This window comes from Lutra lutra, chromosome 8, assembly GCF_902655055.1.
Source record: "Lutra lutra chromosome 8, mLutLut1.2, whole genome shotgun sequence".
NCBI lineage: Eukaryota > Metazoa > Chordata > Mammalia > Carnivora > Mustelidae > Lutra > Lutra lutra.
Genome location: NC_062285.1, coordinates 53,381,881 through 53,409,474, shown reverse-complemented (window position 1 = coordinate 53,409,474; position 27,594 = coordinate 53,381,881). Strand labels below are relative to the sequence as shown.

The following is a 27,594-nucleotide window of genomic DNA, read 5'->3' as shown; positions in this document are numbered from 1 at the left end:
TTAAAAATTTGTTGTTTCTTTAAATTGGACAATCTGGGGAATGCTATTATTCTTTTTTCAAAATGTATATGGAATGTCAGAAGTGTCCTAAAAATCATTTCCAGTTATTTTATTTAACAAAATAGCAAGTAGCTTGTTTATACAATATGTTAATTTTCACTTTCAATGAATGACACACTTCATTCAACAATTAGATATCCATGACAGAGTAGAATTCATTGAAAAGAAAGGAGCAAATGGGACTACAAATCTTGGGAACATAAGTTACATGTGACTGGGTAAAAGAAACGTGGATAAGTAGTTAGGAAGGAAAGCTTGAAATGATGTTTTAGAGTCTTGGATATATTTTTCATCACTCTACCAAAAACATCACAGAAATAACTTACAAATCAAAGAGTGTACGCACAGTGTTAATGATAGAGGATTGTTCATTGAGAACAATGACTGTTATGATTGAAATATCGATCATACACTTGAATTGCCATATGTTTGTTTACAAAATATGTGACTGTGATGTCTGTTTAAAAGCCCTCAGCCTGCTTCCTCCAGTCCTGAGAAATAGCAAAAGAAATGTTCATTTCCTGTGACTTTCACAAGCTTTCCCAGTAGCATTGGAATTTGCCTTAAATAATCAACAGCAACATTTTTTTGCTAAACAGTGTGAAGTGAGTGAAAAGAGAACTCAGACATGTAAGGGGAAAAAAAGATCAAGAAGCTTCACAGTATTATGATGTATTATATACCAGTAATCAAAAATTCTACATCTTAAACTAAATATCCTATTACAAAAACTTCCTTAATGACTCTGAATTGAACACTCTACTATTTAGTGAGAATGCACAGAATGAGGGATATGATAATGGACTGGTATGATTTACTGAGAAAAATTTAACTTCACTTTAAATGCATTGTATTATTAAAGTTATTATTATTCAGGAAAAGAATATAAAGGGATTTAATGTGCTGACTTATCCTATACTCCAAGGTGTTGACATAATAAAGCTTCTATAACTGGATACTCATGTAGATAAAAGGAAAAATATAAAATTATAATATGGGATAGAAAGCAGAATTCATATATAAAGAATAATACAACAACATTTAGATAGAAGAAACTCTGAAGGAAAAAATGTTCTATAAAATAATTTTAGATATAAATACATTGTTTCTTTAGCCCAAGAATGTGTAAATCGACCTGCTAAATTTCTACCGTGCCTTATGTCCACTCTGCTCTCTATAGTCCGAGGATATCATGTCAAAGAATTCATTAACTGTGGCTTCAGATAAGGCATAGGAGGTTGGAAAAGAAGAATGTGAACCGGAGTAAAAACTTGGGAATTTTGTCACAGTGTTAAAAATTGAACTTCACTGACTTTCAAATTTTGGTCACATTCCCATATGAGTGACCTCCCTCCAAACATACTGTCTTTTTTATGTTATACTTCTAAGTAATAATGCTAATACTAATACTAATAATACTAAGTAATAATACACCTAATTCAGCTGACAGAAATGAGGAAATGAGGCAATTTGTGGTTGGAAGAGGACAAAGATTTTCTCAATGGGAAGGGAATCCTTCAGGGAATTACTCTGAACAGTCAACAGGAAGCATTTTTATTCCAGTTATCAAATATTCAGAAAAACTTGGGTTAAAATTCCTGTTCTTCTCATGTAGGTCATGTATTGCAGATAAGATTTTTAAAAATCTTTTTAGAATCAGTTGCCAATCAGTGAAATAAAGGTTTTATGAAGAAACATTCTATGTAAAACACAGAGTGTGGCACATGGTAAAAATTTACTTTAAATGTCACCTACTTTTATTATGTTGTCTTAAAGTTCTCTTACATTAAATTAATTAAATTAAATTAAACTAAATTAAATTAGTTTACTTCCAGAGACCAACTCCAGCGGCTTCCTATATGTAATTCCCTTTCTCTAATCCTTCTGTTTGTGTTTTCTCCTCTCGTCTACACAAAAGAAGAAACGAAATGAAAAACCACACAGAAATAACAGAGTTCATTCTCCTGGGATTGTCAGATGATCCGCAGCTTCAGGGAGTGATCTTTGTCTTTCTGCTCATCACCTACATGCTCAGCATCACTGGGAACCTGACCATTATCACCCTTACCCTGCTGGACTCCCACCTCCAGACTCCCATGTATTTCTTCCTCAGAAATTTCTCCTTGCTAGAGGTTTCATTCACAACTGTCAGCATACCCAAGTTCCTGGGCACCCTGATTAGAGGAGATAAAACCATTTCCTTTAATGATTGCATGGCTCAGTTGTTTTTTTTCATTCTGTTGGGAGTCACTGAATTTTACCTTCTGGCTGCCATGTCCTATGACCGTTATGTTGCCATCTGCAAACCTCTGCATTACATGACCATCATGAATCCCAGAGTCTGCATACTCCTTGTCTTTGCCTCTTGGTTGGCTTCATTCTTAATCATATTCCCATCACTCATGCTGTTCATACAGCTTGATTACTGTAAGTCCAATGTTATAGACCATTTTACCTGTAATTATTTCCCCTTACTACACCTTTCTTGTTCAGACACAAAATTCCTAGAGACAGTGGGTTTTTCCTGTGCTGTTTTTACTCTACTGTTCACTTTGGCATTAATAATTCTGTCCTACATATATATCATCAGAACAATTTTGAGGATTCCTTCTGCTAGTCAGAGGACAAAGGCCTTTTCTACCTGTTCATCCCACATGATTGTCATCTCCATCTCTTATGGCAGCTGCATTTTCATGTACATTAATCCAGCAGCAAAAGACAGAGTGTCTCTGAGCAAGGGTGTTGCTGTGCTAAACACCTCAGTAGCCCCCATGCTGAACCCCTTTATTTACAGCTTAAGGAACCAGCAAGTCAAGCTAGCCTTCATGGACAGGGCAAGAAAGATTGTATTTTTCTCAAGCAAATAAAAAAAAATGTTGTCATAAATTAGAGACATAGTCAAGAACAAGTAAATAGGAAACAGGGACCCACAAAAGTCTATGAATATCCACATAGTCTCACTAGAGTTCTGTTTCATTGCTTATATTTCTATTGCCAGCAGTATACTGAGGATATTTGAGAAATACTGTGAAATACATATATACATCTGTAGATATATATCCAAATATCAAATATATACATATATTTGAATATATATATATTTCCACTTAAATTCCAATCACTTTCTCATGCATTTCCTTTCCTTTGAGATAGTCTTTTCACTCTCTATGAGACTGACCTCATTTCCTTCTAAATATTTTTAAATACCAATTTTTTCACAATAAAACAGAAAATCAAAGAAAGACAAAAAGACACTGTAAGATAAATGAGTTAAAATTGTTTTTTTTAAAGATTTTATCTATTTATTTGACAGAGAGAGATCACAAGTAGACAGAGAGGCAGGCAGAGAGAGAGAGAGAGGGAAGCAGGCTCCCTGCCGAGCAGAGAGCCCGACGTGGGACTCGATCCCAGGACCCTGAGATCACGACCCGAGCCGAAGGCAGCGGCTTAACCCACTGAGCCACCCAGGCGCCCCTTAAAATTGTTTTATGATTTCACCAGGAAACATTGTTTGAAGGAATTCAGAAAATATTGTCATGTTTAACGTTATTATTATTTTACTATACGAAAACTATAAATATAACTTAGTCTTACTGGAATATTACATGTACCATCCACTTCATATGATAGCATACTTAGTAACTATGTATAAAACTATCACTAAGAAAGTGATATATTTAGTTTTTTTGAGAGTCTCAAAGTACTTTTTCAAGTACCCAGTTTAAAATTTTCTGTGTCATATAATTTACCAATTTAAAATGCAATTATAAAGTCACACTTATTTATTGAAAACATGAAGTAGCCCTTATTTCTAGCAACTCCTTAATTAACACATAAATCATATCAGTTCTTTAAAAAAGCCTGAAGACATAAATATTCCTAGGTACCAAATATGAGTACATTTACTGTTTCTTTTTTTTAATATGTTTTTTTAAGATTTTATTTATTTATTTGGCAGACAGAGATCACAAGTAGGCAGAGAAGCAGGCAGAGAAGGAAGCAGGCTTCCTGCTGAGCAGAGAGCCCAATGTGGGGCTCGATCCCAGGACCCTGGGATCATGACCTGAGCCAAAGGCAGAGACTTTAACCCACTGAGCCACCTAGGCGCCTCACATTTACTGTTTCTTAATAGTGTATTTATTTTTTAAAACAGATTTTACTTATTTATTTGACAGAGAGAGAAGTAACAAGTAGGCAGAGAGGCAGGCAGAGAGAGGGGGTCGGGAAACAGGCTCCCTGCTAGAGCCCGATGCGGGGCTCCATCCCAGGACCCTGAAATCCAGACCTCAGCTGAAGGCAGAGGCTTAACCCACTGAGCCACCCAGCACCCCTTAGTAGTATATTTAAATACTTGACTTTAAACTACTCTTCTTGATAATCAACACCTAAGATTATAAGTTTCTCATACCTTTTCTGGCTCTTTGATATAATAGCTTACACATACAACTCACTGAAGTGCAAATGATGCAAAACCTTATTTGTTTCATGGTATACTTTGTTCATAGAAAAATCATTTTAACAAAATTCAGTTACAAGCTCACTATCACTGTGTTTATTCAGTACTATACTGGATATTCTATCCAGGAGACTAGCAGGACAAGTACCAAAACATTTACTAATATTGGAAAGGAAGAAAAAAAAATAAATCTTTCTTAGCAAATCACATAATGTTTCCTCTTAAGGCCTTAGTGCATTTACACTAGATGGTTCTTAAACCAGACACACTCCTCTCCCAGATAGCTGCATGTCACCTCAATAAGGCCTCCCCCAATTTCTCTACATAAAATTATAGTAGCCCCCCAGTTCCAAGGTTTTTCAGTTTTCTCTTCCTTTACAAAATATTTACTAATTTATAAAAGACCCTATAATTTGAGAATCAATCATGTTCACTGCTTATTGTCTGCTTTCTCTCACATTCCCTCACTCTAGGAGAGCAGAGATCTCTGTCCCCTCTGTAGACAAAATGCTGTGGTCCCCACAGCAGGGTGCAGGGCCTGCCTAGACACTTCCCAAAAGCCGGTTGTGCTGTGTCTTCTCAATTCTGCACTCAGAAAGCCCACATCAGTTTGTTGAAACCTGCCATGTGAGAGACTTCACATCTTAGAATCATCTCTACAGATCAGCCCTTCACTCCACCCCCTGAGAAGCAGTTGTTAGACTTTTACCAGAAGTCATTAATACTCCTCCCTTAGAACGGGCATCTGCCATTTAGTGGGTTTTTGAAAAACATTTTTTGAATATATAAATACGTTTGAATAATTTAGAATGGTTCCAACACCCTAGTGCTCTGACTAAATATTTTACCCAACATAAACACATGTAATAATGTACATAACACTGAGTTAGCTTTTAAAACAGTGATCGAATAAAATGTGCATTTTATCAAAACTCAGTATTTTGTATGACAAAGGAATAATTAATTGAATATTTTCTAAGGCATTTGGTGTTCATTTTCCTCTTTTACTTTACATTAGGACTTTTGACAACTATGCAAAAATCAATTTATTTGATGCGTATTGAAGTTATTGAGAACAATTCTTTTTAAGGTTTGCATTGGAACTTTCTAATGGTAGGAACTTCCATGATGCAAACCCTTATTTTTTTTCACACACAAAAAAGATTCTCTTAACTATATGGGTTACACCTAGTAACTTATCAAGTCCAACAACATCTGTCAATCGATACACTTCTGAGATTAAAAATTCAATTTATAAAATAATATCTCAATTAAATGATGGTAGTCAGTAAGTAGGAGGTCATCCAGACATCTTGTGGAGAGGCTTCCCTATAAAGCATGACAGTTTATCACTGAAAATGATTAGTAATACATACTGAAAATATTCAGTAATACGATGCCAGTTTAGGTTTCAGAGAAAGTCTTAAAAGATTTGGATCCCTTAACAATTTGATTTAATAGATTTTATCTTTTGATTTAGAACATGTTACAGCAAACCACTATTTGTAATTAAAATCCATCTTCCATTCTCTGAGGAGAGTGAAACCTGGTAGCTTGAATGATGTTTCATTGACCTAAAACATAGTCACTCATCAACCTCAGAATACAAGGAGGCAATTGACACATTACTAAAAAGCAGATGCTTACTAGCTTGTGGATAGGAGGGTAACAGGTGTGATCAGTCTTCATTAAAAGTAAATTATTCCAAGGCCTAGAGAAAAGCTAGACAGCTATTAGGAACTAGGAATAAAGCAGTAAGGGTAGAAAGTTAGAGAGTGAGAGGGTGATCAAGGAGGAACGAGAGAGACAATCCCGTATCTAGGAGTTTGAGAAAAGATATGGAGAAGAAACATGTCTAATAGGATATTTCATGAAGTGCAGTGCTTTGTGAGATAGAAATTCATTCCCTTTCCCTGTGAGTCACTAAAGATTGTGTTGCTCCAAACACTCAAATGGTGGACATCAGACAATTTAAATTCTTTCTGCCTCAGAATCTTTCTTTACCTGAATAATAACAGCACTGACCTCAGATGGTTTTGTATTGTCTGCCTGTTTGAAAAAATGAGATAATTTTATGGTCAGTGCCTGGTAATCAATAAAAGTTCTGAATAAAATATAGAAAGAATTGCTATTTGCATACAAAACTAAAGGCAAAGGAATAGAATTTTCACAAGTAGAGAATCAGTTTCACTATCTCCACTGAAATATCATGAATAAATATTTTCAATGCCTATTTTAATGTGTAGCAGTTATAAATTCTACACATCTCAGCATCTGTGTATTGTCTCTGCTGAGCAGAGAGCCTGATATGGGGCTCAATCCGAGGACCCTTAGACAATGACCTAAGCCGAAGGCAGAGGCCCAAGCCACTGAGCCATTGAGGTGCTCCTATATCTCTATACTATATTACCCTTCAGGTAATAAAAATGACATCTTTCATTGAAGGAATTCTGGAAATAAACAAGTCAAAATATACAATGCCAGCTTTCCAGATATTTATTTTATTGATTCACAAATATTCTCAATATGAGAAGATGTCATATGCACAAATATAAATAACTATTTAATGGAAGTAAATAACACAGTGAAGAAAGTAGTCAAAAGGCAACAAAAGCCACATTAGGGAGGGGCTTGGGAATGGCTTCCCTAAATTCAAAGGGTCGATGTAGGTATAAACCTCCTCATCGGTCTTTAAGAGGTTGTCCATTTCAGAAGACAATCAGTCATACTAGAAATCCACAGCAGTGTTTTCCACCATTTCATCCTGATAAAGAATTCTTCTCTAGATAGCCAAAATTCAAAAGATATCAGCACACTAATTCTACTGAAGACAAGCCCAGTTTCTGGAAGAAAAATGTGGGTTCCTTATGCAATCACAGAAGAGTGAAATTCTACACTTGATCTTAGCCAAAAGGCCGAGAAGCATTAGAAGAGTGAAATTCTAAATCAAGCTTTCACATACTTAGGATCTTGTCGTTTGTATATTTACCCATTTACCTGAGTCATTTTGCTGTTTGTACTTCTTAATCAATATTTATAAAAATGATTCATCTCTGTCTTTAATGATTCTTCTCCTCAGCACTCTATTTATTTAATGAATTCCCCTGGGCCAACAAAAATACACAGATAAAATAAGCCCAGTTCCATTTGTATGTCAGACATAGAGAAGAACATTCCATATTTTCTGTTTCTCAAAACAGTGTTTGCAGGAAAATAGAGCAGGAAAATATATCAGTCCATGAACTTAAGGAAAATATTACTTAGGTTTTATAGGCGTATAATCATAGAATTACAAAATATTGATTTTAAATGTTTGCATGAATAGAAAGAAAAATGATTGAATAAATAGTGCTTTGTATTATATGAACAGAGGCAAATGGGAAAGTACTACGCAACCTTTTTGTAACTGAATTTCCTTGTGGAGTTTGAGAGAGAGATGAAAAGCAAGAATGAGTTGAATTATAATAAAATGTCAGCATTTTATAGTATCAGGAATGAAGGATACCATGAATCAAAGAGAATTATAATCCCTAAGAACCATGAAAAAGTAAAATCAACACACTTGTTTTGAGAGCACAGTAGAAAGCAAATATTTTGCTGACTCGATTTACCAGCTCTGATATTGTGTATATGTTTAAGCAAATCAAATGATAAAATTTGAGACTAGGTCATCAAGAAGAATCAGGAAGTAAGTAAATTTTTTATTCTTCAATATAATATATGGAATCTTCATTTTACTTAAATGTTTTAAAGATCATGTTTTCATATATGTTTGTGGATTTACAACCATTATAATATTAAAAATTAAATAATTGCTAGGTCGCCTGGGTGGCTCAGTGAGTTAAAGCCTCTGTCTTTGGCTCATGCCATATTCCCAGGGTCCGGGTATGGAGCCACGCATCGGGTTCTCTGCTCGGTGGGGAGCCTGCTTCCCCCTCTCTCTGCCTGCCTCTCTGCCTACTTGTGATCTCTGTCTGTCAAATAAATAAATAAAATCTTAAAAAAATTTAAATAATTGCTTACTACTAAGAGACTATTAATAAAATCCTAAAGCTGAAACACAGAAATAAATATTGGATTGTTCATTTTTTTTCTAATTTAAACATGTACTCTGTCACAAAAACGAGATTATTTTTAAAATTGGAAAGAATATCTGCTTCCAAATTGATGTTATTTTGACCATCCACTTGTTCATTTTCCATAGCGGTAGTGTAAACAAAAAAAAAAAAAAAAGGAAAAGAAAAGGATTATGCATTGAATGATTTCAACTACTCTAGCAACTATTTAATTTACTAAAAGGTCCTTCTGATCTTTTTATCAATAAAGCAAAAGAAAAAAATGATGAGTGTGATAGCATCAACCAAACCCTTAAGAAAGTAATTTTATGAAAGAATGTCAACAAAACATTCCCATGGATAAACATGCACATTCTACAGTGAGATGATTACTATGGTGACTAATTGTGTAAACTTGTGAAAGTTTCCTAAACAATATAGGTCTCCAAATATAAAATGTGGAGGTAGGCCTAAATAACCCCTGTGAGATTTGAAACCCTGTATTTAGATTATCCATAATCCAGACTAGTTTTTATAATATTGAGGAAAAGAAAAATGTCAGTTAGAGTATTTTCATGTTTATTAAAAGGAACTAAATATTTTTTTAAAATAATTAGAATATTATTTTTTAAAAACCATTAAAATAAGTAGCTTCTGCTTAAATGTTAGCACAAAATTTTTTTTATTCATGGCCCATGACAGTGCATTTTCAACAAAAGCAAATCAGTAATTAACTTCAAATAATATGTATTACTTGAATGTGAGGTCCAGTAGAAATCGGAGAGTTGTTGAAGGAAAACATTTGCTTTTGGGTTTCATAGATTATTCATCATTGTGGATATATTTTTAAGATTCTGTACTCTAACCTCAATCCTGTTTTAACTTTTTATGTCCTACAGGGGAACACAGTTTCTGCTCTAAAGGGAGGAAGAAAGGATCAGCAATGAAAAACCGCACAGTACCCACAAATTTCATTCTTCTAGGACTATCAGATGACCCACAGCTTCAGATTATGATTTTTCTCTTCTTAATTATCACATATGTGTTAAGTGTCACTGGTAATTTGACCATCATCACTCTCACCTTGGTTGACTCCCATCTACAGACCCCCATGTATTTCTTCCTCAGGAACTTCTCTGTATTAGAAATATCCTTTACAACTGTCTGTATTCCTAGATTTCTGGGCACAATTATCACCAGAGACAAGACGATCTCATACAATAATTGTACAACTCAGTTATTTTTCTTAATCTTCATGGGAATAACTGAGTTTTACCTTCTAACTGCCATGTCCTATGACCGCTTTGTTGCCATCTGTAAACCCTTGCATTATACAACCATCATGAACAAAAGAGTCTGCATTTTACTTGTCTTTTGTGCTTGGCTGGCAGCATTCTTAAATATCTTCCCACTAGTTATTCTTTTTCTCCAGTTAGATTACTGTGGTTCCAATGTCATTGATCACTTTGCTTGTGATTATTTTCCCCTCTTGCAATTATCTTGCTCAGACACATGGCTCTTAGAAGTGATCGGTTTTTACTCTGCCATAGTGATTCTGCTTTCCACTTTGGCATTAATAATTTTGTCCTACATGTTCATCATTAGAACCATTCTGAACCTGCCCTCTGCAGGTCTGAGAAAAAAGGCATTTTCTACATGTTCCTCACACATGATTGTCATTTCCATCTCTTATGGAAGCTGCATATTCATGTATGCCAACCCTTCTGCAAAAGAAAAGGCATCATTGATCAAAGGAGTGGCTATTCTGAATAGTTCTGTCGCTCCTATGATGAATCCATTTATATATACCCTCAGGAACCAGCAAGTAAAGCAAGCCTTTAAAGACACTATCCAAAAGGTTATGTTTTTCTCCAGTAAATGAAAGTATAAGGAGCATTAAAAGGATGACGTTCTTGTAAATACTATTATTCGCACTTTCTCAAAATTCCCTTTCCTTTACTAGAGTTATGTATTTTCCCCGTTTTTCCACTCCCATATTAAAGTTTCCCAATCCTTGACCTCAATACATTTGATGAACTGAATATTGTTTCAGAATTTTCTGTAAATTCTGGGTTCAATGCAGTAAAACATCTGGGTTAATGATTGTGATTTTGAATGGTAATGGTTTGCCTTTAAAGAGACACTTGACATTTAGTTTGATGGAAAGAGTGTCAGGATATTGTGGATTTCTGAACTTTTCATTCTTACCCAGTAATAGAAATGAATGTTATTAGAAAACTCTTGATTCTCTTTGTCATTTCCATGAAATCAAGTAAATACAACCATCAGAGGACTGGGAATAAAAGACAAATATGTACTTCAAAATATTAAAAGATTAGAGACTCATACATACTAAAAATATTTATACCATTTATAATAATTAAGATGCTAATGAGGAGGAAGAGAAAGGAGGTAGAAGGGGGTAGAAGATAACATAAAAAATTTCAGCAATTCCTACCTTCTAGAGCTATTGTTTTCTTTGTATTGACTCATTTAATCCTGCCAACAACTTTTTGGGGTGCTATTAATGACTAATCTCTCTTAGTCAGAAGTATTTTTCCTTAGGCAGATCAAATGCCTCCTAAAATTAAAAAATAGGCAAAGAACAGACAATGTAAAAATACACCAAACATATAAAATGGATGAAACTATGATAAACCACTGGAATTTCACCTTTCTGGAAAACCTAGCTTTATTTGTGGCATCTAGAACTGACTTTAGGGTTTTGGGAAGTACGGAAGAGAAATAACATCTACTGATAATATTCTACACGCTCTACTCTGTATTAAGCAAATCACATGCAGTATTTATTTTACAACACTTCTTAGAAAGCGAACATTATTGCTTCTGATTTATAGGTGAATGAACATGATGAAATTGAGGTTGAAATTTCAAAGTACAGAGATTGCAGCTTTCAGAACTGGCATTTCAGTCACTTTCCTTTCATCTCAAAACCCAGACTAGTTGGGTTACTTTCATCTTCACCCTGACTTTCACTTGTAATAAATTATGAATAAAAGCTCATGTTCAATGTTAGGATTGTTACATTAAAGGACTTTGTAATGTTTAATGAACTCATTCAGGCTTTTCTTACTTATGGCAAGCTTTGGGGATCAGTGATGAGAAGGAGGATTCTTGCTCTGACTTATCTCAGATTCTACTGGGGGAGAAAAACTACATGAAATTAAAATTTAATTTGATCAATGCAGCAACTTAAGCATGAGAAACCTATCGGCCAGGTAATGTTATCATTGTCAAAGAAAATGTCAGTTTTCCTGCCTTAGCACAATTAGTGTCAGTTTCACAATAATTGCTAAACGTTGATTCTTTTTAACCCTAAAGTCACATGCATAAGACAAATCTTGTCTGTTTTGGGTATTATCTTAATTTTCATCTTTATTTTATTTCTTGGTCATTATCACATCTGTTTAATAAAAAAGTCACACTATCTCCTCAGTAAGATTTTTAAAAAATATATTTATTTATTTATTTGACAGAGTCAGACACAGTGAAAGAGGGAACACAAGCAGGGGGAGTGGAAGGGGGAGAAGCAGTTTTCCCTCCAAGCAGGGAGCCTGATGTGGGGCTCAATCCCAGGACCCTGGAAATATGATCTGAGTGGAAAGCAGACACTTAACTACTGAGCCAACCACGTGCCCCTGTAAGATTTTTGAGAATCGGACTATGATAGTCTCCAAGACTTCAGCAAGGCTCCCTTTACCCTCAAACTGCATTGTGGATCATACATTCATCTTACACTCTGTTTAACCTGCTACCACACCATATTGACTACTATCTCAGATCTATTTTGAAGGAATTTATATCAATGACCACATACAAGATTTCCTAGACTTTTTGAGGCATTTATCAATTACATTAGGAAACACTGAGATATATTTGACAAATTAAGTTCATGCACAAACTAGGTAAACTAAAAGAAAAACCAATAACAATATTTAATACCTATTATGTGGATATTAACAGCTTATTATAATTATATATAATTATATATAATATATTATAATTATAGATTAGGAAACTCACAAATATAATTTCTTCTTCCTTCTTTTTTTCTTACCTATTGTACTTTTTAATGCTTTATAGGAACAAATGATCAAAATTTTTTTTTCAACTCTCCACATTCTGTGTCTTCTTTGCCTTTGCTGTTGCATTTTTTTTATATATATATATAATGCATTATTTGCTTCAGGGGTACAGGTCTGTGAATCATCAGTCTAACACAATTCACAGCACTCACCATAGCACATACCCTCCCCAATGTCCACCACCCAGCCACCCTACGCCTCCCTCCCCACTCCCCAGCAAACCTCAGTTTGTTTCCTGAGATTAAGGGTCTCTTATAATTTCCTCCTAATTCTTGTAGTGAAAATCATTTAGATGTTATTTCTGAAAAGACTTTGAAAGCAACTACATTGCAGGCTTGCACTAGCCATTTGTATTATTAGAATAGACCATCACCACCTTATAAGATTTTGAGCAACAGATAAAAAGGTAGACATTTAGATATGGAATTATTAATCTTTTATAAAAATGTATACCCAGGGCCATATGAATATAAAATATAGGACTGCTCACAGCATTTGCAATAATGCAGTAAGAATTCCAAGTAAAAGTAAAAAATATAATTAAATGGATATCCTGGGCAAAGAGAATAATGATTGCAAATGACAGGTATTAAAGTGAGCGAACTGAATGGGAATAATGTGGATAGAAAGAGAGAACTGAAAGGAGTCATTACTTATCTTTTATGCTTTCCATCAGAAGCTGATTTTATTGACTCAATTTATTATTCACAGAAAAAAATTATGCTATAAAACCAATACTAGTGTTTCTCATTTGGATATTACATTTCTTTCTTTCTTTCTTTCTTTCTTTCTTTCTTTCTTTCTTTCTTTCTTTCTTTCTTTTTAATGTTAGCACTAGGGTTTATCGAGGTGTCCCTTAGTACAGGTGCTGGGGCTTGCCCATGATGCTTTTGATGTATAAAGCCCAGACCTCCTGTCAATTCTTCTTAAGCAACAACACCTGGAAGTTGACAGCTAAGTGGATGTTGCACACAAGCTCATCATCTGCCATCTTTATGTGACCAAAAGTCACTGCCAGACATAGCAACTTCATCTGGAATTGGACTGTGGACTTTACTTCATTTACTTTGGGCCCCATGTTCTCATTGTGGGTCAGCATGGAAGGGAAATTGCCAGCTTTATTCAGGCCTGGACCCAAAACTTGTGGAATCTGCTTGATCAGAGATTCTGAAGCCAATAAGGCGTCACACTTCTTGGTCATCTTCTTGACTAATATTTTTATTCTTATTGAGTTTCTTCAGTGTCTCAGTGTCCATGTGGGGAATATCCACAATCTTGAACTCATCACAGTGCTGCTGGTCCCCCAAAACTTGGGGCAGAGAGTGGACTTGAGCCTGAATGTGTCTGAGAAGCATTTGTCCTTCTGTGGGTTGTAGTTCTTCAAGCTGATCTGCAGCTCCACCATCTCTAGAAACTTCTGACACTGGCACTGATTTGCATCCAAGACTTCCCACACCACCAGTACAGGGTGTCACGTGGAGACTTTGCTGCTCATGGTGCCTCATGACACAATAACCAGATGAAAAGAGCAACATTGTATGTTTTAAACTCTGTTTAACATTTTGCTTACCCCCCACAAGATATTAACAATTCCTTTAAATGAATATGCTTTCTTCTCCTTTTAAAGAATGAGACAGATATTCATAGAAAACATATAATGTATATATGGCCAATATGCATCTGAACAGTGATTCAGATCAAAGCTGTGCCCCCCAAAGAAGCCATTGTACCAATTGCTGGGGGAGGTGAGAAATCTTGCAACATGAACATATACCAAAAAATCTTAGAATGTCAGAATAGGATGCTATTTTTTCCACAAAAGTGCTTCCTTCACAAGAGTACTAAATAAGCTCATCTAAAATGCCAGGTTTGGCTTTTGGGGATTTCTCTCCCAAATAACGTATCTTAGGAAATTAAAAATTCGGAAGACAACTGCTCTCTTGGATTAAACTTAAATGCCTAAACTTACATGCAGAAAATTGCTTTCACTAAAGAAGCTTAGACAAACTCTTCCACTGGTAATCTCAGATGTATCATATGATGGTATGATAATATCATTTCTTGTTGGCACGAGTTTCTGTCATTTTTGGATTGAGCACTGAGATATCCACAACAACAACTGCAGCCATAACCATATAATATGGGATTAACAACTGATTCTCTCACTGATAGATAATACTGTCATTCTCCATCAGTCTGATTTGAGTCATAGTTAGTCTTTGTATACTTAAATAATCAGATCTCTTTGGTGTTCATCATGCCCCATACCACTCTGTCTGATGGTAGATCTCCAACGCTAAAGTCCTCAAATTCACTTTGCCGTCTTTGCTCCATCTATAAAATTGGTTTTGTATTGCTGAAATTTATAGTCAAATAGAACATGAGCATCATGGTACAGTATGCTTATCCATATGATTAGAAGTTTCACCATATACTGGAATGTCATCTTTCTTGATGCTAGGTCTTCACAGACTATGAACATTTTGCTAGAAAATGGGATACTTTGTTCATTATTGCCTACCAAAGGGCTTACCATAGTGCCGTCACTCACCAAAATATTTGTTAAATTAATCAACAAAAGGATGGAGATCTCAAAAATGCTATTCCTATCTAAATTGTTGAATTTATTGAAATTATTATTGTTCTCCTCTGATACCTTGTTTGAATAATTTTCTATGACTGGGTTTTCTAGGATGGGAACTGAAATTAACCTCTCAAGCCATAAGAACTGTCCAATCAGCAAGACTCCACAAGAGTATCTCCAAGACAATGATCAATTTCAATTACTGCCTGCCTGCCCCTACCAGCTCACATTTCCCACATCTCCCTTGTATAAGTCTGGGAGGACTTTGGCAATTTGGACAGAATCTTTGAGATGCTAGTCCACTGTCTTCCTGGTGTTAGTGTCACTGAAATAAATTCCTTTCTTGTCTTCCCACCATGTATTTCTTTGCCTTTGTATTTTGTCAGCAGTGAGTGGCCAAACCTAGTCTCTTTGGAACACCAGAGTGAGGGGCACTTACTCCTCTGCATCCTGATTACAGTAGAAAATAAATATGTCTTAAATAATGAATATAATTTAAATATTAGAGGTGTCTTCTCAGATCATTGCAGTGAACAAGAAGACGAGTGGGGTGGAGGGTATGTTGCTTGTATCAGATACGAGAAAAAGAATCTGAGATTTCTAAAATAATGTAGAATTCTCACCTTTGCTGTAAGAAGAAAATTACACATACAGCTATCACTAGCATCTTTGTATTCTCCAAAACTAAGCTTAGCCCAACACATACTAAACATCTAAGAAGCTATCATTGAATGAATAAATGGTAATGACTCTAATCATGGTCAGGTGTTCTATGTCACCATTCAGTGGGAAGATACAAAACATAAAGGCAAGCCTGACATCTCTTATGGTGTAAAAGGATAGAGAACTCAGCCCCAGTCTAAATCAACACAATGAATTTTTAATATTTTCCCTAAGATTAGAGAAAAAATTCACTTGTCCACAAATTAATCTGTTGCTATTGAGAAATTGTTATTCTGTGTTACCCAACTGTTAAGTTTCTTGTCCTTGTGCACTTATGGACTATTATAAAAATTTAAACTCTTCTATTATTTTTCTGCTCTGATTTCAGGCCATTATCGCTGAAATATTGTATCTAAATTATGTCCTAATTTGGACTATAGGTTAATGCTGGTGTCTTGAGAACACAAAACTCCATGGTACCTTTTGTTTTTCCATTCAGCTAATCACCCTGCATCCATTGTTAAGAAAGCAGATAAAATTATGGCTAGCCTGAATCATTAACATTACTAAGATCATATCATCTTGCCAACCAAGCTTGGAAAGACATTGTATTAACCCCTATTTTAACTATAACTTGCTTCATTTTAAGTGTTAAAATAATACTGCTTTAAGTGACAAATCATAGGGTAACTTGGGACCTTAGATCCTTAGTGAAAGTTGGGTTAAGGTGTAGAAATGAGTTTATCTATGCCCTTTGTGTGAAATTATAGAGAAGCTCCTGGAATTATTCTTTATTTTCAATATTTCAAGTATTTGTTTATAAATACAAGATGGCAGAGGAGAAACCGATTGCAAAGACACTTGAAAAATCTCAAAGCACTTATGTTTAAACAAATTAAAGAAGCCATTAAGAGTGACATTGTCTAAACCAGTCATAGTTACCATAAAATACGTCTTTAATACTTTCTTTCAGGAATATATTTTTGCTTTAATAGGGTACAGTTATGCTTTATATAAGTAATCTCAATTATGCTCAATGGTATATATGAATAAAATTAAACCACACAATTTATATGAAATACATAAATGAAGACATTTGTAAAACTGCTACAAGTTAGTAAGAGTTTCATACATTTTTGTTCATTATAACATAAATAATTGGTGACTGATAGGACCACATGATGGTGTTGTGTTCTTATCTAAATATCTTTTAATGATTATTTTAATATGGTCAATATCAGCACACCACATAAACATTCCTGTACAAAATTTAAAGCAATTTATTTCATGTGTCTTAACATTGAGGAGATCTACTTTATGCTTCAGTTTTGCCCAATGTGAATTTTTTAGAGTGAAAGTTAGCATCCAGCATATAAAGGCAGAAGCCAAAAAAAAAAATATCGATATCTTATGACCACAGAAAGGACAGATGATAGGAAGTGGGATAATTCCATTCCAATAATTCCAGAAATTTTGTCAGTAAAGAATTTTAGTAATCTCATTAACATATTAAATTAATTGGTAATTAGGAGTAAATATTATTCCTTTTGAAAACTCTGAAACTGCAGAAGGATCTAGTGAACAAATGAGACATTACAGACTTGGAGAGGCGTCTGGACATTAAGCATTTCTTAAAATGATCTTAGATGAGAGTATCAGTCCCAGACTGGAAAGACCCTTTCCCAAAGAACCAGTGCAGGTCCTTAGGACCAGCTTGGTGGGCCCCCAGACCAGCAAAAACCCCTGCACACAGCACATCTACTGACTAGAGTTCTGCAAAGCTTCAGCTCTAGTGGAAATAGCCTCAGGTCACTTTTGGCAAGCAGACCAGAAGACACTTGGTTAAAACTCAACCACACTCTGGCAAAGGTCCAGACACTCCCACTGGAGGCAAGGAGAAACACTGCAGAGGACTGACCTGAGGAAAAGAGCTGCCTTAACATAGGAGCAGAGTCCACACAGCACACAACCAGAGACACATCCTGGAGCACTGGACATGGGCATTATATGAACTCTTCTTCATAAATCTGTTAATATCAGGAGCAGGAAGCATTAGAAACTTTCATAACACCCAGAAGAAGACAGAGACATAGACAAAAAGCCAAGATGGAGGAATTCATCTCAAAAGAAAGAACAAGAAAAGGTCATGGCCAGGGATCAAACAGAAACAGATATAAGTAAGATGCCTGATCCAGAATTTAAAGAATAATCATAAAGATATTACTTGTGCTTGAGAAAAGCATACAAGACTCCGGGAGGCCCCTACCACAGAGATAGAAAAGCTAAAAATTAGTCAGCCCTGAATGAAAAATGAAAAAAAAACTAAGATGTGAAACCCATTGGATGTAATGACTGCAAGGATGGAAGAAGCAGAGAAATGAAAAACTGATATATAGTTATGGAAAATAATGAAGCTGCACAAGAGGGAAAAGAAAAATTTAGGTTATGAAATCGAAAACTCACTGATACCATCAAAGGTAATAACATTTGTATCATAGGAGTCGCAGAAGAAAAGAGGCAAAAGGGGGCAGAAGGTTTATTTGAGGAAATTATAGCTGAAAATTTCCCTAATCTGGGAGAAGAAACAAACTTCCAAATTCAGGAGGCGCAGAGATTTGTCATTAAAATAAACAAAGAAGGCCAACACCAAGACACACTGTAGTCAAATTTGCAAAATATAGAGATAAAGAAAAAATCCTGAAAGTAGTAAAACAAAAGAAGTCCCTAACCTACAAAGACCAATAAGGTTAGCAGCAGATCTCTCCACAGAAACTTGGCAGGCAAGATGAAAGTGGCATGTATATTCAAAGTACCCGATGCAGAAAATTTGCAGCCAAGCATATTCAATCCAGCAAGGCTATCATTCAGAATAGAAGGAGAGTTAAAGTGTTTCCCAGACAAACATAAATTAAAGGAGGTCATGGCGACAAAACCAGCTGTGAAAGAAATATTAAGGGGGACTCTTTGACTGGAAAAGAAAGACCAAAAGTGACAAAAACTAGAAAGGAATGGAGAAAACATCCAGAAACAAAGAATTTACAGGTAATATAATGGCACTGAATGCATATATATCAATAATTACTCTGAATGTAAATGGACTAAATGCTCCAATCAAAAGACTTAGGGTGTCTGAATGGATTAAAAAAAAATACCCCTCTATAAACTTCCTACAAGAGATTCATTTGAGACCTAAAGACACCTGCAGATTGAAAGTGAGCTGATGGAGAAACATTTATCATGGAAACAGATGTCAAAAGAAAGCCAGAGTAACCATAATGATAGCAGATAAACTAGCCATACTTATATCAGATAAATCAAAGACTGTAACAAGATACAAAGAAGGGCCTTATATCATAATAAAGGTGTCGATCCAAGAAGATCAAACAATTATAAATACTTATGCCCTGAACTTGGGAGCACCCAAGTATATAAAAAAAATAATCACAAACATAAAGGAATTCCTTGATAATAATACAATAATAGTAGGGGACTTTAATACCCCAGATGGTCTCAGCAAGAAATCAACAGGGAAACAATGGCTTTGAATGACACACTGGACCAGATGGACTTAACAGATAGATTCAGAATATTCCATCCTGGATAGAATGTCCTGGAGAACATTCTCCAGAATAGATCACATACTGGGTCACAACTGGGCGTCAACAAGCACAAAAATACTGAGATAATACCTCACATATTGCCCAACCAGAGCACTATGAAACTTGTAGTCACCCACAAAAACAAATTTGGAAAGACTGCAAATAAATGGAGGCTAAAGAACATCCTACTAAAGAATGAATGGGACAACCAGAAAATTAGAGAAGAAATATGAATGTGTATATATATATATACACATTCCTATACATATATATATGGAAACAAATGAAAATGATAACACATTAGCCCAAAACCCTTGGGAAAAAGAAAAAGTGGTTCTAGGAGGAAAGTATACACCAATACAGCCCTACTATATGATGGAAGAAAAAACTCAAATAAACAATCTAAATTCATACTTTAAAAAGCTAGAAAAAGAACAAATGAGCCCTAATGCCAGTAGAAGAAAGGAAATGATAAATTCTAGAGCAGAAAAAAAATGACATAGAACCAAAAAATCACATAGAACCAAAAAATGACAAAGAACCCCCCCAAAAAAAGAATCAATAGAACATATCAATGAAGCCAGGAGCTCCTTCTTTGAAGAAAAAAATTAATAAAACTGATTGGGAGCAAGGTGGCAGAGGAGTAGGAGACCTAAATTTCTTCTGGTCCTAGTAATTCATCTATATAGCTATCAAACCACTCTGAACATCTACAAACTCAACAGGAGATCAAGGAAAAGAATAGCAGCATTCCTATGAAGAGAAAAGCAGTCACCTCCTGGAAGGTAGGATATGCAGAGAAGTGAATGTGAGGCAATTTGCAAACACCAAGCCAACAGAGCACAAAGTCAGAACTTATAGAATCCTACTCTGCTGAGGGACATCACTCCAGTGGCTAAGCGGTCGGGGTGTGGGGGTGGTGGCAAGGGGGGTGTATGGAACCCTCACTGGGACAGTGTGGTCTCAAGACCCTCAGGGTCACAGAAAGACCAGGGGTGCCTGAGTGTGACAAAGCTCCCAAGTATCATAGTGGGGAAGCTGGCTGCAAAGACAGAGCCGAGAAGTGGGCTGTAAGCTCTGGGTTACCCTAAACCATGATCTGTAGCACAGTAGGGCCACTATTCTTCAAGTGGGGACCCAGAAAACAACAGATTCAAGGAGACTCCCCTTCCTCCCCAGGGAGGAATGGCATGGGAACTCATGATAGGAATCTGCTGGGTTTGGAAACTCCAAACAGGGCCATGTGCCAGAGATACTAAAGCTTGGTCACAGGCCGGGTAAGCAAGGAGTGTGGCCAGAGACCAGGGAGACAGGAATGACTGACCGCTTTTCTCTGAGGGCTCACTGAAGAGTGGGGCCTTGAGTTCTTAGCTCCACTGGGGCCAGAGATTGGGAGGTCGCCATTTTCATTCTCATCCTCCAAAGATATGTTGAAAGCTCTCAGGGAACAAAAGCTACAAAGAGCAAACCAGAGCAGATGACTAAACCTGGCCACTGGCAAGGGAGGTACAATTCTGCCTGAGGCAAACACATTTGTGAATCACTGCAACAGGACCCTCCCAGAGAAGATCAACACGAATATCCAGCCAAGACCAAGTTACCAATCAATGAGAACTCCAAAACTCCAGTGCTAGAGGAATACAGCACATAAAATTCATGGCCTTTGTCCCATGATTCCTTTTTTTTTTAAACAAATATTATACGATTCTACTTATAGAAGAATCTAGAATAGCCAAATTCATACAGACAGAAAGTAGAACAGTGGTACCAAACTCTGCTGGGAGGCAGGGGAGAATGCAGAGTTATTGTTTAATGGGTACAGAGTTTTAGTTTTAGATGATGAAAAAGTTCTAGAGATGGATAGTGGTGATCATTGCACAACAATGTGAACGTACTTAATGTCATAAACTGTACACCTAAAATTTTTCTCGTTTTTAGTCTTTCAAAAGTTAATTTCTTTAATTATCATTTTTTCTTTTTCTTTTTCTTTTGAGTTTTTCTTCATTCCTTTTTCAACCAACATTTTATCTTATCAATTCCTTTTTTAAAGTCTTTTTAATTTTCATTTTTACCATCACAGTCTATCCCTTCACTGTATTTAGCCTTATTTTTTGTATATATGTATATGTTTTTCTTTCTTTAAAATTTTAGGATACAATTTCTCTAACAGACGAAAATATACCATAAATCTAGTATATGGCTTTATTCTAGTGTTGTGCCTGATCATATTCTCTCCCTTTTTAAAAAAATTTTTTTTCTTTCTTTTCTCAATCAACTTCTTATCAATTCTTTCTTAAAAATGTTTTTCAATTTTCATCTTTACAGTCATATTACATCCCTTCATCATATTTACCCATATATATATATATATATTTTTTTCTTTCTTTAAAATTTTGGGAGGCAATTTCTTCTAACAGACCAAAATACACCCAAAATCTAATTGTGTGTCTCTGTTCTATTTTCAAGCTTGATCATACTCTATTTTTCCCCCTTTCTTTTTCCCCTGGTTTCCTCTGTCTTCTGGTTTGTTTAGTGTATATTTTTCTGGAGTTGTTGTTACTCTTTTAGCAATTGGTTCTCTTGTTCTCATTCATCTATTCTTCTTTGGATAAAATGACATCACGGAAAAATTCACCTCAAAAAAAAAAAAAAAAGGACAAGGGGGAGTACTGACTGCCAGGGACCTAATTATTATGGGCATTAGTAAGATGTCAGAAGTGATGTAGAGATACTAGCTGAGCTTGAAGAAAGCATAGAAAATACTGGAGAATCCCTTTCTGGAGAAATAGAAGAACTAAAATCTAACCAAGTCAAAATCAAAAAGGCTACTAATGAGGAGCAATCATAAATGGAGGCTCTAACTGCTATGATAAATGAGGCAGAAGAGAGAATGAGTGGTATACAAGACCAAATAATGGAGAATAAAGAAGCGGAGAAAAAAAGAGATAAACAACTACTGGATCATGAGGGGATCAAGAGATAAGTAATATCATCAGATGAAACAATATTAGAATAATTGGGATCCCAGAAGAAGAAGAAAGAAAGAGAGGGACAGAAGGTATATTGGAGCAAATTATTATTATTTGACAAAGAGAGAGAGATCACAAGTAGGCAGAGAGATGGGCAGAGAGAGAGGGGAAGCAGGGTCCCCGCTGAGCAGAGAGACTGATGCAGGACTCAATCCCAGGACCCTGAGATCGTGACCTGAGCCAAAGGAAGTGGCTTAACCCACTGAGCCACCCAGGCGTCCCACCAACTGGAATTTAAATAAAAACTTTAAAAAAAGAAGCAAATATGAATATTTAAATCTTTAATTACTTTACTGTTCTATTCCTCTACTATTCAATTCCTTTACTATTCTACTCTTTCCTTCTGTTTTATTTCTCAACAGTAGATTTTGCTTAAAGAAATAAAAAGCAGCATCAGAAATAATACAATGATTACAGAGTTCATTCCCTTAGGCATGTCAGATGACCCACAACTATATCTTTTTATTTGTGGTTTATGTATTAAGTGTCACTGGAAACCTAACCATCATCATCCTCACTTTGATAGACTGTCATCTCAAGACTTCTATATATTACTTCCTTCAGAATTTCTCCTTCTTAGAAATTACATTCACCAGTGTCTCTATCTCAAGATTTTGGGGGGCAATCATTACAAATATCAAGACCATTTCCTATAACGATTATTTAGCTCAACGATTTTTCTTCATCTTCATGGGTGTTTCTGAATTTTTTCCTTCTCACTGCCATGTCTTTTGATCATTATGTTGCCATCTGCAAATTTCTTCAGTACACCATCATCAAGAGCAAAAAAAAAAATCTGCACCTTGCTTGTCTTTGGGTCCTGGTTAGGAGGATTTCTTACCATTTCCCCACCACTCACATTCATCCTCCAGCTAGATTTCTGTGCTTCTGATATAATTGATCATTTCTCTTGTGACTATTTACCCATCTTACAACTCTCGTGCTCAGACACATGGCTTTGGAGATGATTGGTTTTTTCTTTGCTTTTGTCACTCTGCTCTCCACTTTGCCATTAGTGATTCTCTCCTACCTGTGCATCCTTAGCACGATCCTGAGAATCCCATCTGCTAGTCAGAGGAAAAAGGCTTTCTCCACGTGTTCCTCTTACTTGATTGTCATTTCCGTCTCTTATGGGAGCTGTATATTCATGTATGTCAAGCCTTCAGCAAGAAAAAGAGCATCATTGACTGAAGGAGTAGCTATTCTCAACACCTCAATTGCCCCCCACCACGTTGAAGCCTTTTATTTATGTCCTGGTGAGCCAGCAAGTAAAACAAGTTTACAAAATCTTATTTAACAGTGTTGTTGAGAAAGAAATGAAAATATATATTAACATGAATGGATGTCATCGTGAAGATTCAACAAAGAAAAAATAAAATTTCAACTTCTACAATATCCTCCCATATCCATCTCAGAGATGCTTGCAAGGCTGAGCACTTTGTTGAAGCTTTCTTTAAACTGAAAATAATCATGTTGTGTCTTTCCTTCAAACTGTCTGTAGGTTCCACTTTCTCACTGATTTACAGTTCCAAATAGAAATCCTATGATTATAAAGTATAACTTATTTTGCTGATTGTTCTGAATAATAAAAATATTGTATTGTGTTGTATACTGTAATGGTGAATGAGTAAACACTGTCTTAATCAACTCTTAGTTTTTTTGATACTAATATCACAGTTTCTTTCCTAAAGTTATAAAAAATATGAAATTATCTGTAACAACCATATTTTTTGCACACTATCTTCAGTGTCTGTCCAATTCTCTAATTCAGCAAGTTGGCTTGAGTGTTTCTATTAATACAAATGATTTGAGGTCATATGTCTTCTGTTTTCTAGTTATGCTTAAGGCATGTGACATGCCATTTTTTACATACTCTCCTTCTTTATCTGCATTATTTTTAAATATATAGTAGGTGAATAGTTAGGCAGTTCATTACACTCATGCCACAAGGACAATTGATGGGAATTCCATAAAAATCTGTTCTATAGAAAACATTATTGTGCCTTATGCTGAACTAGATATGTCCTAAACCACATCATATTTAATCTTCACAGGTATATGGCAAATTAGACTAATTATCTCTTCTTTACAAGTGTGTTAATAGATGTTCAAAAAAGTTGCACTATTGGCCTGAGGTCTTCAGCTATACCAGCCAGTATCATAACCTGATTTGAAAAACAAAACAAACTGACAAAAAATTATTTGCTTTATTAAATACACAGTTGAAACTCACTAAAGACCTTCATATTTTGCATAGCTTTCACTAAGGACCTGCACAATTTTCTTGGTGCTTTTCACTCATACTATCTCATTTAGACATGACTATATTATTATAATCTAGTCAGAGATGGCACTAACTCCTATTACTCTACTTGGCATATAAATTAGAACATTAACTAATATAAGAAATTCTTCAACTGTTGTTGGTGGTGAGCAATAGTGTGAGTGAGAAAAAAATCTAAAATATTAGTGGTATTATGATACCAAAACTTCTTATGAGAAGTCAGATTAAAAATGATGGAGAGAGGGTATGTGCTAAGGTGAGTGCTGTGAAGTGTGTAAACCTGGCGATTCACAGACCTATACCCCTGGGGATAAAAATATATTATATGTTTATAAAAAATAAAAATTTTTAAAAAATCGCAAATTAAAACCACAATGAAATACTAAAAAAAAAAAAAATACTGGAGTGAATGAATAGACTTAGTACAAGGTGGTAGATCACCAGTTTAAAAAACATGCCATTGAATAAAGATGTCTTCAGTAGAGATCTGCATTAGGAATTAAGATATTTGGTTGCTAATCTGTCTGAAAAGTAATGTCAAATGAAGCAAACTTCACACTTAGTGCTTGTTGTTGTTGCTTGCTGTTGGGTTTTATTTCTCCTATCTCATTGGACACTGTCTCTTCAAGGTTCCTGTTTCAACTTTAATACTAATGTGTACTATGTTTTATATTCTTTAGCGTTTGTACACATTCCAGTTCCAGCAATTTTTAAAAGATTTTATTTATTTAACAGACAGACATCACAAGTAGGTAGAGAGGCAGGGAGAGAGGGGAGAGAAGCAGGCTCCCTACTGAGTAGAGATCCTGATGCGGGGCTTGATCCCAGGACCCTGAGATCATGACCTGAGCCAAAGGCAGAGGATTAACCCACTGAGACACCCAGGTGCCCCCTTTTCTGGCAATTTTGGTTCACTGAATTATTTCCCTTGAGCCAGGGAACACATAAAATATTAACTACTCTGTACAAGTTAAATCTGTGTAAAAGCCATGTCAAAAAGTTTTAACACACCTACTGATTTTTCTTTTTTGTCCTTTATGTATTTGGCTCTTTTTTACTCTCTATAGTTAAATATGTATATTCCTCCTGGGACAAAGTGGGAAGAACAAGACAAAAATATTGATGATAGAAAACATCATTGTACAATGGCAAAGGAAGGCTATCAGAAATGCTTGCTCCCCTAGATGACAATGATGAGATTTGCCAATATTTTACTATTACAGGCAATCTGAGTTTGTGAACCTGTATGAAAAGCAGAGTTAAGCCTGGTATACAGAAGGCAGTGAACGTCTCTCAAGCCTTATTATTGACTCATTAGTTCAACTTTGAATGAAATTAAATGGAGTATATTGGAATTAGGATTTGCAACCGGATATATTAAAAAGTATAAAAACAGGACAGTATATTTTGTTTTACTATATCAATTAATTCATTTTCAGTTAAGAACAGGAAGTTACTATGGCTATGTATGTTGCAATTTGGAGATAGGCCGTGGATATTGTGTTCAAGAGGACAGACTTTTTAATTTCAGGAAGCCCAAGATTATATTTGACACTTGCTAGCTATGTGAATTTGTGTAAGGTATATCATCTCTACGAGCCTCAGTTCTTCAATGGGAATACAGAATAAGAGAAAACTTTCATAACTGTGTTTAAGGACTAAGTGAGATAAATAATAAAACTCCTAATTACCACTGAAATAAATTGTCTTTGAAAATCACAGCTACCATGAGCATCCTTCCCAAAGTTTGAAATTAATGCCAACTAAAACAAAAATAAATAAGGCAGCTATTTATATATCCTAGTGTCACATAAATTATAGAGTGTTCACTTATATTAGTTGAACTAATTCTCAAAACACTCCTTACATTTTAACTCCATGTCAAATGAAGAAAAATGAAGCTGAAGAAATTTTAGTAACATCCAAAGTCACAAATCCACTTAGTGGCTCTTTTTTCGTTTTTAATCCATGCCTTTCTTTTTTTTCTTTTTTAAAAGATTTTATTCATCTACTTAACAGACAGAGATCACAAGTAGGCAGAGAGGCAGGCTGAGAGACAGGGAGAAGCAGGCTCCCTGCTGAGCAGAAAGCCCTGATGCAGGGCTCCATCCCAGGCCCCTGGGATCATGATCCCAGTGGAAGGCAGAGGCTTTAACCCATTGAGCCACCCAGGCACCCCAATCCATCCCTTTCTAATGACAAAAAAATATATGTTCTGTAATAAATAAACTAACCCTATAATGTAAAAAATATGAGTTAATGGTAAGTTTTAATGTCATAATTTTATTAATAATTTATTTAGTTTCCTTCCTTGTTCAAATTATAGATGGCTAATTAATAAACTAAAAGTATAAGGTTATGTGTTAATATTCAGCAAAAACCCCTAAAGATATGAGAGTTATCATTTCTGAAAATATTATTAAATGTAATTTGGTGCTTTCTTTTTTCCTTGATTTGTTTCTATACACAACTGTATGAATTATAAAAACTGATCTTCTCATCCTTGATGAAATGAATAAATGTAAATAATTGTGATTTCTCCAGGAAAATGATCATCTAAAATAATTATGAAGAACAGTGAAAGACATTCCCATAAAATAATTCTTCCAGTCACTCAGTGAAGTCAACTGTGGAGATTTTGTTTCATTCAGGGAGAGATTTCACATGATCTCTAGTTAATTTGTCAAAAATGAATGAGTAGTACCAGAAGTGTATTCCAGTGTTACTATCAAGCTGTGCTAGATATTGCCCATAACAT

General features: G+C 35.3%; 3 protein-coding genes and 1 pseudogene across 3 annotated transcripts; 3 read left to right on the top strand and 1 right to left on the bottom strand.

Moving 5' to 3' along the window:
- Positions 1 to 1,691: 1,691 nt before the first annotated feature.
- LOC125106833 (olfactory receptor 6C1-like) lies at positions 1,692 to 2,927 on the top strand. The gene has a single exon (XM_047741458.1). It carries the CDS (start codon positions 1,989 to 1,991, stop codon positions 2,925 to 2,927), a length of 939 nt encoding a protein of 312 aa, XP_047597414.1. The 5' UTR covers positions 1,692 to 1,988.
- Positions 2,928 to 9,514: 6,587 nt separating this feature from the next.
- On the top strand, positions 9,515 to 10,453 carry LOC125107186 (olfactory receptor 6C3-like). Its single transcript, XM_047742001.1, has one exon. It carries the CDS (start codon positions 9,515 to 9,517, stop codon positions 10,451 to 10,453), a length of 939 nt encoding a protein of 312 aa, XP_047597957.1.
- Positions 10,454 to 13,506: 3,053 nt separating this feature from the next.
- On the bottom strand, positions 13,507 to 13,878 carry LOC125106759 (60S ribosomal protein L10a-like). Its single transcript, XM_047741269.1, has one exon. The coding sequence runs from the start codon at positions 13,876 to 13,878 to the stop codon at positions 13,594 to 13,596; it is 285 nt and encodes a 94-aa protein (XP_047597225.1). The 3' UTR covers positions 13,507 to 13,593.
- A 5,321-nt stretch (positions 13,879 to 19,199) lies between these two features.
- On the top strand, positions 19,200 to 23,928 carry LOC125106892 (olfactory receptor 6C3-like; annotated as a pseudogene).
- Positions 23,929 to 27,594: the final 3,666 nt, after the last annotated feature.

What these genes read in the sequence shown, in the direction of transcription:
- LOC125106759 (XM_047741269.1), bottom strand. Translation starts at nt 13,878, where the DNA reads ATGACCAAGAAGTGTGACGCCTTATTGGCTTCAGAATCTCTGATCAAG.
- LOC125106833 (XM_047741458.1), top strand. Translation starts at nt 1,989, where the DNA reads ATGAAAAACCACACAGAAATAACAGAGTTCATTCTCCTGGGATTGTCA.
- LOC125107186 (XM_047742001.1), top strand. Translation starts at nt 9,515, where the DNA reads ATGAAAAACCGCACAGTACCCACAAATTTCATTCTTCTAGGACTATCA.